The sequence below is a fragment of the Lissotriton helveticus genome, chromosome 4_1, assembly GCF_964261635.1.
Source record: "Lissotriton helveticus chromosome 4_1, aLisHel1.1, whole genome shotgun sequence".
Lineage (NCBI taxonomy): Eukaryota > Metazoa > Chordata > Amphibia > Caudata > Salamandridae > Lissotriton > Lissotriton helveticus.
In genome coordinates this window covers 1,734,813,780-1,734,826,908 of record NC_136063.1, presented here as the reverse complement: position 1 = coordinate 1,734,826,908, position 13,129 = coordinate 1,734,813,780, and the positions used below count along the sequence as shown (strand labels likewise).

Sequence of the window (13,129 nt, the reverse complement as noted above, 5' to 3'; positions counted from 1 at the left end):
GGGCACAAAAAACGAGTGGAACAGAAGGCAAAAGGGACACAAAAAGAGGGAAAAACGAGTGGCACAGAAGGCAAAATGGGCACAGATATACCGGAAAAACGAGTGGCACATAGGCAAAATACAGAATACAGAAATACAGGGGCATCTAAGAACAGAAGGCAGAACGGGCAGAGAGGCACGGGGGCAGCGAGGGGAACAGAAGGGAAAACCGGGCAGAGAGAGCACGGGGACAGCGAGGAGAACAGAGGGAAGAAAATGGGACACGGACCACGTACAGGCAGCGGGGGAAGACAGACAACAACAGTCACAGACACAACAATGAAAATACAAGCAATACAATAAAAGCAATAAAGCGGAGGATGAACAAACCTACCTACGGCCTAGGGATGACGCGCAGGTGGTAGCCTGCGGGTGGTGGAGGGCCTCGGACTTCCTCAGCAACGGCAGCTGGGGCAGGGAGACACAGGAGGTGCTGTGCGGAGGGCGGGCGACCTACCTGGTACTGAACTGAGTAGTTTTGTGGCTTTTAAATTTTTTAGGCGTATTCTTAAGTACTGTTACTGGGCAATAGATGTAGTACTAAGAACAGTACCTAGACAGGGGCTAGTGAGTGTTACTTGAAAGCAAGAGATATTTGCCAAACAATCAAGATTCTGCCTCCATTGATAACGTGAAAAAAACACAGTGAGAGTAGTTTTTTGTAATCAGCCATGGACTGCGTGATCATCACTTATTTACCAATGAACCTTCACTAAAGCTACATTTATATGTAATGGTGCAGGCCCTGCACAAGATGACCATGTTCACTGCCATTCAGCCCTTTTGAGTTTAATCTGGAATCCTTTATTTTGTGGATCCGGAAACCTTTCACTGAAGAACCTGCCTTTTCTTTATTGATCAAGTGTTGAGACCTTTCTAATTCCCCTTTTAACATGACTACCGTGTTTTATTGATCTAGCTCCATAACCTGATCTCTGTGCAGTTTTCTGTAAAAAATGTTATCATGTGACCCATTTATATGAAAAATCCTACTCTGCATCTCCGTTCCGGCTAAAAAAAGTTTTACCCTCTGCTCCCCTGTTTTTTTTTATTTAAATGGTTATGCCTGGATGCTGTTGAGCCTCACAACTACCTGACATGCATTTGAGAGAAAGCCATATAAGCCTCTGCTTCTGTAATTCTATGTCAGGACCGGAGGCTTCAGATTATGCTATATCTTCCTTCGCTTTATTAACATAAAACTCCACAGCAGCTTAGGAAATATATTCAAAACAGTGAACGAAAATGCTTTAAGTCCCAAAGCATTTGAAGGAACGTTTTAACAGTCCAAAACCACAACTCCCAAGAGTCTCTTGTGTATTGCTAGTCCATAGTCCTTCCATCATGTCTATCACAGCTAGAAAGCCAGTCCTCTCTTCCTCTTCCTCCTCTTTCTTCGCTGCTCCCGCAGCCAGATAAGTGTTTTCATGTTTCCTTTTGTGTGATATTTACTGGTTGTATCGTATATACAATTTGTTGGGGGCTTGTCGCATGGTTTACTTTTTCCATTGCAGAGTCCCCGGTCGCGGGAACGTTCTGTTCGTTCCTACGCGACTCTTTCTTTTCCCAATTATGTGCGGTGACTGATTAAGCCGCCAGAGGGCGCCCACGCGTCTCGCCGGCTCTTCGGCGCGTCTCCTCAGTTACGGGGACCGCGCTGAGGAGTCTGCCTGCGCCGGAGCCTGCCCTCGCTTGCCCCTCTGACGCCTGGTTTACCGGGTCGGTAATCCTTTCCCTGACGCCCCGCTGGGGTCTGTATTGCGGCTTTGACCGCGTAAAACACCTTCGGGCGCGTTTTTGTGCACCTCACTTATTTCTGTGTGGCATAGCGCGTTTGAGGGGCAGCAAGACTCGGTCCCGGTGAGGAGAGTCCGCGCGCTGGGGGGTCGGTGCAGCCCTACCTGCCACGCCTGTTGGCCCACAAAGTGATCGCAGTCAGTTTTGTCTGCCCAAACTCGAGTTGTCTCTCGATTAACACCCTCTGGGTGCCTGTGGGGTTGGTTCTGTGAGTTCATGATGGAAGGGGAATATGAGAATGAGCCCTATTCCTACTTACAAGACGATGAGTTCTACCAAGCGGTGGATAACTCCATTTACCGCTGTGTGACGGAGGTGGTGGGACCCATGGAGGACCGCCTCTCCGCACGCATTGTGGAGGAATGCGCAAAGTTAGCGTCCGCTCATTCGGGGGTGTCTACTGACCCCCCGGGAACGTCGGGCGGGAAGCCGCCCGCGCCGAAGAAACCCTGCAGGGAGGGACCGTCCTCGGAGGCGCAGGGGGTGGACAGAGGCGCCTTTGAGCGTCTCCGTGACGCATTTTTGGCAAAGGCAACTGCTGCGCCCCCTGACCCCCTGGCGAATCCTGACGCTACAGGGGACGTTTGCACGGCCCCCGCTTCTCCAGTGTATGATTCACCGGACACTGACGATGACGGGGAGTCGGTACGCTCTTGGCGCCCATCGAGCTCAGCCACGGAGCTCCCTCGGGATGAATCGGGCATGTTGGACCCGGATGAGATCGTTCATCCGCGGTCCGCAGCCTGGACACCGGGTGAGACGGTGGCAAAGTTCGTTGCGGGTCGACTGCGCAAGCCGCTGGAGAAGGAAGCCAGAGGTTGTCTGCGAGGGGAATGTCCGCGGCCGTCTTTGGAAGGGAAGGTGGCTATGACCCCCGGGTTAGATGCGAAAATGGCCACCTTCTTGGCCAAATTCATGAAAGATCCACGGAAGGGTATTGACCGCTCCTGGCGGTCCTGTCAAGATAAGTTGCTAGATGCCGTAGGACCTGCCACAAAAATCCTCGACATGGCGGAGGAGGCGAAGGCGAATGGCACGGTCATTTCCCCAGAGGTGCTTTCGAATTGGGCACAACGTGTTATCGTGTTCCTGGGTAATGCCAATTGCGCCCTGTCCACCGAGCGCCGGCGTTCCTTACTAATTAAATTAGACCCTAAGCTGGGGGACCTGGCCTCGTCGGAGGCGGGCGCGGTAGCACAGGGGGGCCTCTTCGGCGAGCCCTTTATCAGAGAGCTGGGCAAGTTCGTGTCCACTTTTACATCGCTGGACAAGGCACAGTCCAGCATCAAATGCGTTTTTCACCAGCGTTTCTCTGGAGGGGCCGGTCGCGGCAGGGGCCGCGCGACCGGCCGTGGCCAACAGGCCAATAATAGAGGGCAAGGCTCCGGCAGAGGCCAGTACCAGACCTCTGCAAACTTCAATAATTTCTACCCCACCAGAAGGCTACGCTTCAGCGGCAGAGGATTCAGGAAGAATTCCGGTCAAGGAAATACCTCCGGTGAGTGTACTTTGTTTAGATCAGGTTCCGATAGGAGGGAGGTTGGCAACCTTTTACGAGGAGTGGGAATTGCTCACTGCCGACGCTTGGGTTTTACAAACCATACGTGGGTTCCATATAGAGTTCTACGACCAACCCACTCAAGAAGTGTTCCCACGGCCGATGGTGTTTTCGGAGTCCGACGCGCTTTTGATAGACGGAGAGGTCTCAGAGTTGCTTCGCAAAGGTGCCATCCGTCTATCAACGCGCCACCCCAAGGGTTTTATCAGCAATGTCTTCCTAGTGGACAAGAGTTCAACGGGTGGTTGATCTATCGGCACTTCAAGATGGAGGGTATTCACCTCCTTCGGGACGTGCTCCTCCCTCGAGATTGGATGGTGAGGCTGGATCTCAAGGATGCTTATCTAGTCGTTCCTATCCACCCGCCGCATCGTCGTTTCCTTCAGTTTTTGTGGAACGACAGGGTATTCGAGTTCGCGGCGCTGCCGTTCGGCCTTTCATCGGCCCCCTGGTGCTTCACAAAGGTGCTGCATCCGGTGGTGGAGTTCCTCAGGGGTCAAGGAGTGCGGATGTTGGTCTACTTGGACGACATCCTCTTTATGGGGCAATGTCCAGTGATCATGGCTGGGCAGCTGCAACAGGCCGTACACCTTCTTCAGAAACTGGGGTTCGTTATCAACGGCTCAAAATCGGTTTTGACCCCCACTCAGAGACTTACCTTCCTGGGGTTCGTGGTGGATTCGGTGGAGGCGGTTCTGAGTGTTCCGCCCCGGAAGATCGCGAAGATCCGACATCTGCTTCGGCAGACGATCACCAAGGATCGCACGTCCTTACGGCATGTCGCCAAGGTGGTAGGACTTCTGTCGTCTTCCATCCAAGCGATTTTTCCGGGGCCCCTACATTACAGGGCGCTTCAACGCCTCAAAGCTCAACACCTCCGGAGAGGAATGAGCTACGATCAGTTGGTTCCTCTCACGGAGGAGGTGAAGGAGGAAATGTCTTGGTGGCTGTCTCACATGGAGGCGTGGAATGGTCGGGCGATCTTCGGGTCGGTGCCGGATCTCGTCATAGAATCCGATGCCAGCAGGTCGGGCTGGGGCGCCCGGTGCGGGGATTTCTCCACCGGCGGCGCCTGGTCTTCAGACGAACAACGGTTACATATCAACTGTCTGGAGCTCCTAGCGGGATCCTTCGCAGTCCGTTGCTGGACCAAGGATTCGGTCAGAGCCTGTGTTTTACTGAAAATGGACAATGTTTCAGCGGTTCGTTATGTGAACCATCTAGGGGGTCCTCGTTCTCGCGCTCTGGCGAATTTGGCGAAGGACTTCTGGGATTACTGCCTGTCGCACCACATCGCTGTGACAGCGGAGTACCTGCCAGGCCGGGCCAATCAGGTAGCGGATTGGCACTCCAGGTACCTCAGGGATGCCAGTCAGTGGAAACTGGATCCGGAGGTCTTCCGGTGGCTACAGAGCCTTTGGGGTCCTTTTTCGGTGGACCTGTTTGCGTCCCGTCTGGATCACCAACTGCCGCGATTTTTCAGTTGGAGGCCGGACCCTCTTGCGGAGGCCACGGACGCCTTTCTGCAGGATTGGAGTCGGGAAAAACCGTTTGCGTTTCCCCCGTTCTCCATGGTGGTGCGGACAGCGGCCCAGGTACGCCGCCAAAGAGTGGAGCTGGTGTTGATTACACCGCTTTGGAGGTCTCAAGTATGGTTTCCGGTTCTTCTGGAACTTTCTTGGGATTTTCCAACCCCTGTTTCCTCTCCTCCTGAGGAATCCAGATCAGGAACCGCATCCTCTCGTCATGCGGGGCTCGCTCCGCCTCATGGCGTGGAGGCTCTCAGGAGACGTTGGACGCTCCCAGGCCTTTCGGGGTCAGCTGAGCACCTTCTCTCCAAAGCATGGGCCGATAGTACGACGAAGCGCTACAGATCCGCTTGGCTTAAGTGGATGCGTTGGTGTCTACGAAGGGATTTGGATCCCTTGGTCGCGGGCCTCGTTCCCGTTCTGAATTTCCTGGCTGAACTAGCCGACAAAGGCCTTGCCTACAGAACAATTAATGCAATTCGGTCAGCGATTTCGGCAGGCCATGACAACATCGATGGCTCTCCGTTAGGTGAGCATCCTTTTGTTTGTCGTCTTCTGCGGGCTATTCGACTCGCATTGCCTCCGGAGCCCAGGTATTCCGTCCTTTGGGACGTCAATTTGGTCCTGAATTTGTTCCTTTCTTGGCCGGTCAACTCCTATCTGTCTCTTAAGGAAATTTCTGCAAAGTTGGCCATGTTGTTATGTTTAGTCTCTTGTAGACGTGTGTCTGACGTGCGTGCCCTGGATATATCTGCACGCATTTTCTCCCCGGATGGGGTTACTTTTACCGTGGGTCGACGCACTAAAACGTCGTCACGATCCATTTCCTATCCAGCTTTTCTAGACACTCCTAAGTTGTGTGTTGTGCAATGCCTCAAAGCATATGAGGATTTGACATTGGAATTGCGCCCCCCGGGCGAACGTCAATTGTTGATTGCCTTGCGGAAGCCACACAAAGCTGTCTCCTCCCCCACTATTGCTAGGTGGGTGCGTTGGGTCATGCAAGAAGCAGGCATCAATACGAGTCTTTTTGGGGCACACTCTGCCAGAGGGGCCATGGCCTCTAAGGCGTTCTCTGTAGGTGCTCGCTTGGAGGATCTAATGCGAGCTGCGGATTGGTCCTCGGACTCCACCTTTAAGAGGTTTTATTTTAAACCTGTGGTGGATTTGGCCCAGTTGGTGGTAAGTAAGCTTTGAACTAGCATAATCTGAAGCCTCCGGTCCTGACATAGAATCGAAATTTGCCTAGCTTATGTAACGGTAAGTTTCAATTCTATTAAGGACACGGAGGCGAGGATTATCCCACCCAGAACACACGGTGGTTTCTCTACCCACCCGTATGGCAGTAAGTAAAGCGTTTTCCTTTATGCAGTTTCTGTACTGTGACTAGTCTTTGAGTACTCCTTTGCCTTATTGTAAGATACCTTTGCCGCCTCGCTTACACTGTCTTTTTTCCGGCAGGCAACGAGGGTGCTAAGCAGGATCAATGAGGCGAATGCGTGATCTGCGCGAAGAAGGAGGAGGAAGAGGAAGAGAGGACTGGCTTTCTAGCTGTGATAGACATGATGGAAGGACTATGGACTAGCAATACACAAGAGACTCTTGGGAGTTGTGGTTTTGGACTGTTAAAACGTTCCTTCAAATGCTTTGGGACTTAAAGCATTTTCGTTCACTGTTTTGAATATATTTCCTAAGCTGCTGTGGAGTTTTATGTTAATAAAGCGAAGGAAGATATAGCATAATCCTCGCCTCCGTGTCCTTAATAGAATTGAAACTTACCGTTACATAAGCTAGGCAAATTTCGATTCTCTCTTGATGCCTGAGGCCGCCCCATCAGTAAATAAGGGTAGTCTAAGGTTTTTCAGAATATTCTCCATCATTGGCTCATTCATATGAAAACAAGTCACTAGAGTCCCTTGTAGTAACCTGCAAATAGCTCGCCACTTCTTTATCCTCATCTGTTCCATCCTGTTCACACTTTTGATCATCCCCATACATTCTTACTTCTCATATTTTTGTATTAAATAGGCAATACGTTTCCCACCCAGTGTCATATAGCCTCCTTCTTCTCATCTCGTTATCATTTAGTTTTGAGTTAGTGTTATTGTATTTAAAGGTGCTTAAGTCCCATGTATTTTGGTTTACCATGTTATTTTAATTTTCCTTTGTTTCACAGTTTTTTTTTTGTTTAGCCTGGCCTGCCTGAAATGGGATGATCTTCTAGCCACTTTTCCACGGAGGACAGGTGCTTTGATTGCTTCTTTAATGGCTGGTGTAGCACAAAATCTCATTGGCTAGTCAAGGGATATCTGACTGACCCTCTCTCTGATATCCGGGGCATCGTCAATGACTTTATGATGTTACTGATATTCGCTTGGGCCGATTCCCTCTCTGCTAATTGTGTGAGGATCACAAGAAGGTGATTTACATAAATAGACGTGTAATACATACATAGGCAGTGGGGCATCACAACTTGATGTGGTAAAGACATGTCCTGCAGAGCAGCATGTAGGTGGGAGGTCTGATGCAGAAATCAACGGAAGAGCCATACCCCGAGTCCTCGATCGGCACCCTGTTCACCTCCCACAATGCAGGTATGGCTACAAACTCTGCAGAGGATAAACTCTCCACGAGGTCCTCGCCAACCTACGCTTCTAAGATTAAAATCAACAAGCTGTCACCTTTTTCCCTTCAGCCCAGAGTCATTGATTGCAACAACCACCTGCAGTGCACAGCAGCTGGGGAATAACTCCTTAAGGCATAACTTGATTTTTTGATGTTTAAATCTCTTGATGGTACCTCTAAATAAGGTTATTCAGAGTCTGGTGTTTATGAGGGTGGGAGGGTGACAGTCGCACCCAGAAGTTTGTAAATAAACTGCCACTTATGCTTTTATTGACACAAAGAACATTTTCATCTATTTACGTGCAAAACCACAGAAAGGTCTATTGGAGTTCAGACTCCTGGTTGGGTCTACAATTCACACTTGCATGTGTTTTGGTTAAAATAAAATATAATTTTCCATGCGGTAGATTTGCATCAGCTTTAAAAGCACATGAAAATACCATAAAGTTGATTATATACTTTGGAAGCAAAATTGGATGTTGGGTGAGAAAAACACGAAGATATTGGATTTCCGGAAAGGTGTAGCCTGATGACTGGGAGTACATTTGCAGAAAAGGATAAAAGGCTAAAACTCCTAAAGGAACATACTATTAACTCACTATTTGAGTGCTCCATAATAGACTTCACAGTTATATCTCTAGATAAACTCTCATGGCCATTGGACTATCTCCTGCTAAAAGCTGCAGGAAGAACTACATTTTATATGGGGAAAAATGTATGCAGAGTTTGAGTAGAGAAAAGTGAAAGCTCTACATACAATGCTGAAAACCTTTGTATATGATAGAGCCATGGACATTAAATAGTGCTCTGGTGTGGCCCAAAGTCTAATACTATTGAAGTAATGCTTAATTCTTACATGTCCCTTGTCTTCACTTCCAGGTCAGGGTGGTCATGCATACCTGCGTGAGTGGTTATGGTGGGCCGGGCTTCTGTCCAGTAAGTATATCTTCAAGACTCTGTGCAATCTAAAAATGAGCAACCAAACCTAATTTGCTTGGTTACTAGGCTCCCTTCCTCACTTTGTTCTATACTAACACCATTGGTCTTTAAATTAGAAGCATTGGCAGAACTGTTGAGTAGAAGCTTTCTCTATTGTGATCTTAAGGACTGGCCAGTGCTCACTAAAACCCTGTTGTGCTCTTTAGGATCTGTGATTTAGATGCACTTTAACTCAATCCCTGACTGCATCATAATGTTGCTTTGAAATACAGATATTCTGCAACCTGCTGTATTATGGCCATTTGCATTGTTGTCATGTTTATTTTGCTATTTAAATTCTCACCGGACTATCGCCACATTTTGTTTGTTATATATCAGATTTTTACTTACAATTAAATACTGGGCTTTTAATTACTTTTATCCCATTTGACTTTTATGGAAATGTCTTAAAATTGCTAGCAGTTTCTGTGCTTAGCTGTAAGTGTCATCCATGTATGTTAGTGCAATTTTCTCAGAAAGGATGGTGGTGGGGGCAAGGGCCAAGGGCTGAGCTATAAAATACAAAATAAATGATGACAGTGTTGATGGGGGACAGCTACCTGCACCAGTAATACACACCTTGTTGAATCAGAAAGTCTGCAAATGATTTTCCATCATCTTGTTAGTTTGATTTACATTGATACACATACACACATGAGAGGTTTACACAGTATCCAAAAAGACTCTTCTCTGTGCTTTGAAGCTCCTTGGATTGACTGTTCTCTCCTTTCAGTGGCAGCTGGAGAGGCCGCAAACTTTGCTGCATATATTTTTGCCCCCGCCACACTGGTCACTCCGTTGGGCGCATTGAGTGTTTTAGTCAGGTACGTCTGTGGTGTGACTTTCGTCATCTTTGTGTCTTGTCTTTTTACCAGCTTTTCTTACTGTTTTATGCCATTCCATTCCCAAATAGTATACACAGCGCTAGCATCACTCATATACTTTCCTCTTGACATCATTATTTCATCCACTACAAACATTTGCACTCTTCTTTCATTGCCTCATTCCCCCTCTACCCACTTACACCCCATTAATGTCCTACTCTGTTCTAATCACTCTAATGTACATCCTTGACCTGTTAACACTAGACTATTACAACAATTTTATGTCTGCCTTTTCAATTGGTGTGTTCCATGTGTCTCATACCATACTGTACTCCTCCGTTTTTTACTCGGTCTGTTGTGTCTGTAGAAAAGAGAGTGATAAGAGGATTCCCCACCTCGGTGATGAAATCCATATCATCTCACTCAGGCGATCCCCTGAAAGTTCCTTATGCTACCCTCAGTCTTCCTTGAGCAGCCCTGAACTTAGATATTGTACCCTTGCGGCACTGTGCACTAGAATGCCTTCCCACTGTATTTGTAGTGGATTGCATCCCGAATGCCTAACAAACCAGCATTTGCAATGCAATAGGTCTCGCATTAATTAGGTTTGAGCTATTGGCATTGCTAAATATTGCTACACCAATTCCAACAAAAGTCTTTAAATTGTAGGCAAAAAAAATGTGTATTTATTTTTGTAGCAATGGTGGCATGCTGCGCTTTAGATGAATATGTTTAAAAGCAAAGTGTGCCATACTGAGATTGCAACAATAGTTAATTGTGGATGTGTTAACAATTGATGTCTGCACTGATGGCTGGTGGTGTGTGTGCCTGTAGAAATTGTGCACTGATGGCTGGTGGAGTGTGTGCCTGGTGGAAGTGTGCACTGCCAGCTGGTGGTGTGTGTGCCTGGTGGAAGCATGCACTGACGGCTGGTGGTGTGTGTGCCTGGTGAAAGCGTGCACTGACGGCTGGTGGTGTGTGTGTGCCTGGTGAAAGCGTGCACTGATGTCTGGTGGTGTGTGCCTGGTGGAAGCGTGCACTGACGGGTGGTGGTGTTTGTGCCCGGTGAAAGTGTGCACTGACGGCTGGTGGTGTTTGGGCCCGGTGAAACCGTACACTGACAACTGATGGTGTCTGTGTCTGGTGAAAGTGTGCACTGATGGTGTGGTTGTGTGTGTGTGGTTGTGTGTGTGGTTGTGTGTGTGTGGCTGTGTGTGTGGTTGTGTGGTTGTGTGTGTGGTTGTGTGGGTGTGTGTGGTTGTGTGGGTGTGTGTGTGGTTGTATGTGTGGTTGTGTGTGGTTGTGTGTGTGGTTGTGTGTGGTGTGTGTGGTTGTGGTTGTGTGTGTGTGGTTGCATGTGTGTGTGTGTGTGGTTGTGTGTGTGTGGTTGTGTGTCTGTGTGTGGTTGTGCGTGTGGTTGTGCATGTGGGTGGTTGTGGTTGTGTGTGTGATTGTGTGTGTGTGGTTGGGTGAGTGTGTGTGAGGTTTTGTGTGGTTGTGCGTGCTTGTGGTTGTGTGTGGTTGTGTGTTCTTGTGTGTATGTGGGTGTGGGTGTGGTTGTGGTTGTGTGTGGGTGTGGTTCTGTGTGGATGGGGTTGTGTTTGTGTGTGGTTTGTGTGTGTGGGTGCGGTTGTGGGTGTGGTTGTGGGTGTATGTGTATGTGTGGGTGTAAGTGTGGTTGTGTGTGGATGGGGTTGTGTTTGTGTGTGGTTGCGTGTGTGGCTGTGTGTGTGGGTGCGGTTGTGGGTGTATGTGTGGTTGTGTGTGGTTGTGTGGTTGTGGTTGCGTGGGTGCGGTTGTGTGTGGGTCTGGGTGCGGTTGTGGGTGTGGTTGTGTGTGTGTGTGTGGTTGTGGTTGTGGCTGTGTGTGTGGTTGTGGCTGTGTGGTTGTTTGTGGTTGTTTGTGGTTGTGGTTGTGGTTGTGTGTGTGTGTGGTTGTGGGTGTGGTTGTGGGTATATGTGTGGTTGTGTGTGTGTGTGTGTGTGTGTGGTTGTGTTTGTGTGGTTGTGTGTGGTTGTGGTTGTGTGTGGCTATAGAAAAAAGTTAGATTAATGTAGTAGGAGGACCACGAGGAGGACAGAAGATACTGGGGTCAGTGAAAGGAAACAAAATGTATGTGGAAGAGCTTTTCGTTTAACAGAGCGCCTGTCAGTAAATGACTGTTGCCCGAATCGCCAATAGGATGAAGAAAATAAAAACATAAATGCCTATGAGGGGTTGGAGAAGCAGAGGTACATGGGGTGGGGTGAAGCAAATTAGTGTGGGCAGGGGGCAAGGGAGCATTTGAGTCACACATAAGCACTCGTTCGAGCCAGGCAGCGAATGGAAGCTGCCAGGCTATAGAAAAAAGTTAGATTAATGTAGTAGGGGGGACAGAAGATACTGGGGGGGCAGTGAAAGGAAAACAAAATTTATGTGGAAGAGCTTTTCGTTTAGCAGAGTGTGGTTGTGTGTATAGTTGTGTGTCGGTGTGTGTGGTTGTGTGTGTGGTTGTAAGTGTGGTTCTGGTTGTGTGTGTGGTTGTGTGTGATTGTGTGTGTGGTTGGGTGCTTGTGTGGTTGTGGTTGTGTGTGTGTGGTTGTGTGTGTGGTTGTGTGTGTGTGGTTGTGTGTGGTTGTGTGGGTGTGTGTGTGGTTGTGTATGTGCTTGTGGTTGTGTTTGGTTGGGTGTGTGTGTGGTTGTGTGTCTGTGTGTGGTTGTGCGTGTGGTTGTGCGTGGTTGTGGTTTTGTGTGGTTGTGTGTGGTTGGGCGAGTGTGTGTGTGGTTTTGTGTGGTTGTGTGTGCTTGTGTGTGCTTGTGGTTGTGTGTGTGGTTGGGTGTGTGTGTGGTTGTGGGTGTGGTTGTGTGTGGGTGTGGTTGTGTGTGGATGGGGTTGTGGTTGTGTGTGGTTGTGTGTGTGGCTGTTTGTGTGTGGTTTGTGTGTGTGGGTGCGGTTGTGGCTGTGGGTGTGTGTGTGTGGTTGTGTGTGGGTGCGGTTGTGTGTGGGTGTGGGTGCGGTTGTTGATGTGGTTGTGTGTGTATGTGTGGTTGTGTGTGTGTGGTTGTGGCTGTGTGTGTGGTTGTGGCTGTGTGGTTGTTTGCGATTGTTTGTGGTTGTGTGTGTGGTTGTGTGTGTGTGGTTGTTGGTGTATGTGTGGTTGTGTGTGGTGGTTGTGGTTGTGTTTGTGTGGTTGTGGTTGTGGTTGTGTTTGTGTGGTTGTGGTTGTGTGTGGCTATAGAAATAAGTTAGATTAATGTAGTAGGAGGACCACGAGGAGGACAGAAGATACTGGGGGGCAGTGAAAGGAAACAAAATGTATGTGGAAGAGCTTTTCGTTTAGCAGAGCGCCCGTCAGTTAATGACTGTTGCCCGAATCGCCGATAAGATGAAGAAAATAAAAACATAAATGCCTATGAGGCGTTGGAGGAGCAGAGGTACAGGGGGTGGGGTGAAGCATATTAGTGTGGGCATGGGGCAAGGGTGCATTTGAGTCACACAAAAGCACTTGTTCGAGCCAGGCAGCAAATGGCAGCTGCCAGGCTATAGAAATAAAGTTAGATTAATGTAGTAGGAGGACCATGAGGGGGACAGAAGATATGGGTGAATGCTAGCACGTGGAGGCAGAGCTGTCCTGTTCCACTCTGTGGCCTTAGCCTGCGTCATGAGTGATGGAAGCCGTCCCTGTGCAACGTATTCGCTGAACCCTACTCCTCGCCACGTGGTTGCGCGGCCGTAGTTTCTTGTGGGTGGTTTGGACCCTCCCTCCCTCCGTACTTCTGCCGCCATCTGCTGCAGCTCT

At 49.0% G+C, this 13,129-nt stretch overlaps 1 protein-coding gene across 1 annotated transcript in view; it reads left to right on the top strand.

Moving 5' to 3' along the window:
• The window catches only part of LOC144829347 (magnesium transporter NIPA2-like), a 131,817-nt gene that overhangs the window by 69,553 nt on the left and 49,135 nt on the right, over positions 1 to 13,129 (top strand). Inside the window, exons 4-5 of the mRNA XM_078688400.1 lie at positions 8,428 to 8,484; positions 9,260 to 9,350. Of these exons, the coding sequence (XP_078544526.1) occupies positions 8,428 to 8,484; positions 9,260 to 9,350 (148 nt within the window). The remainder of the gene's footprint in view (positions 1 to 8,427; positions 8,485 to 9,259; positions 9,351 to 13,129) is intronic.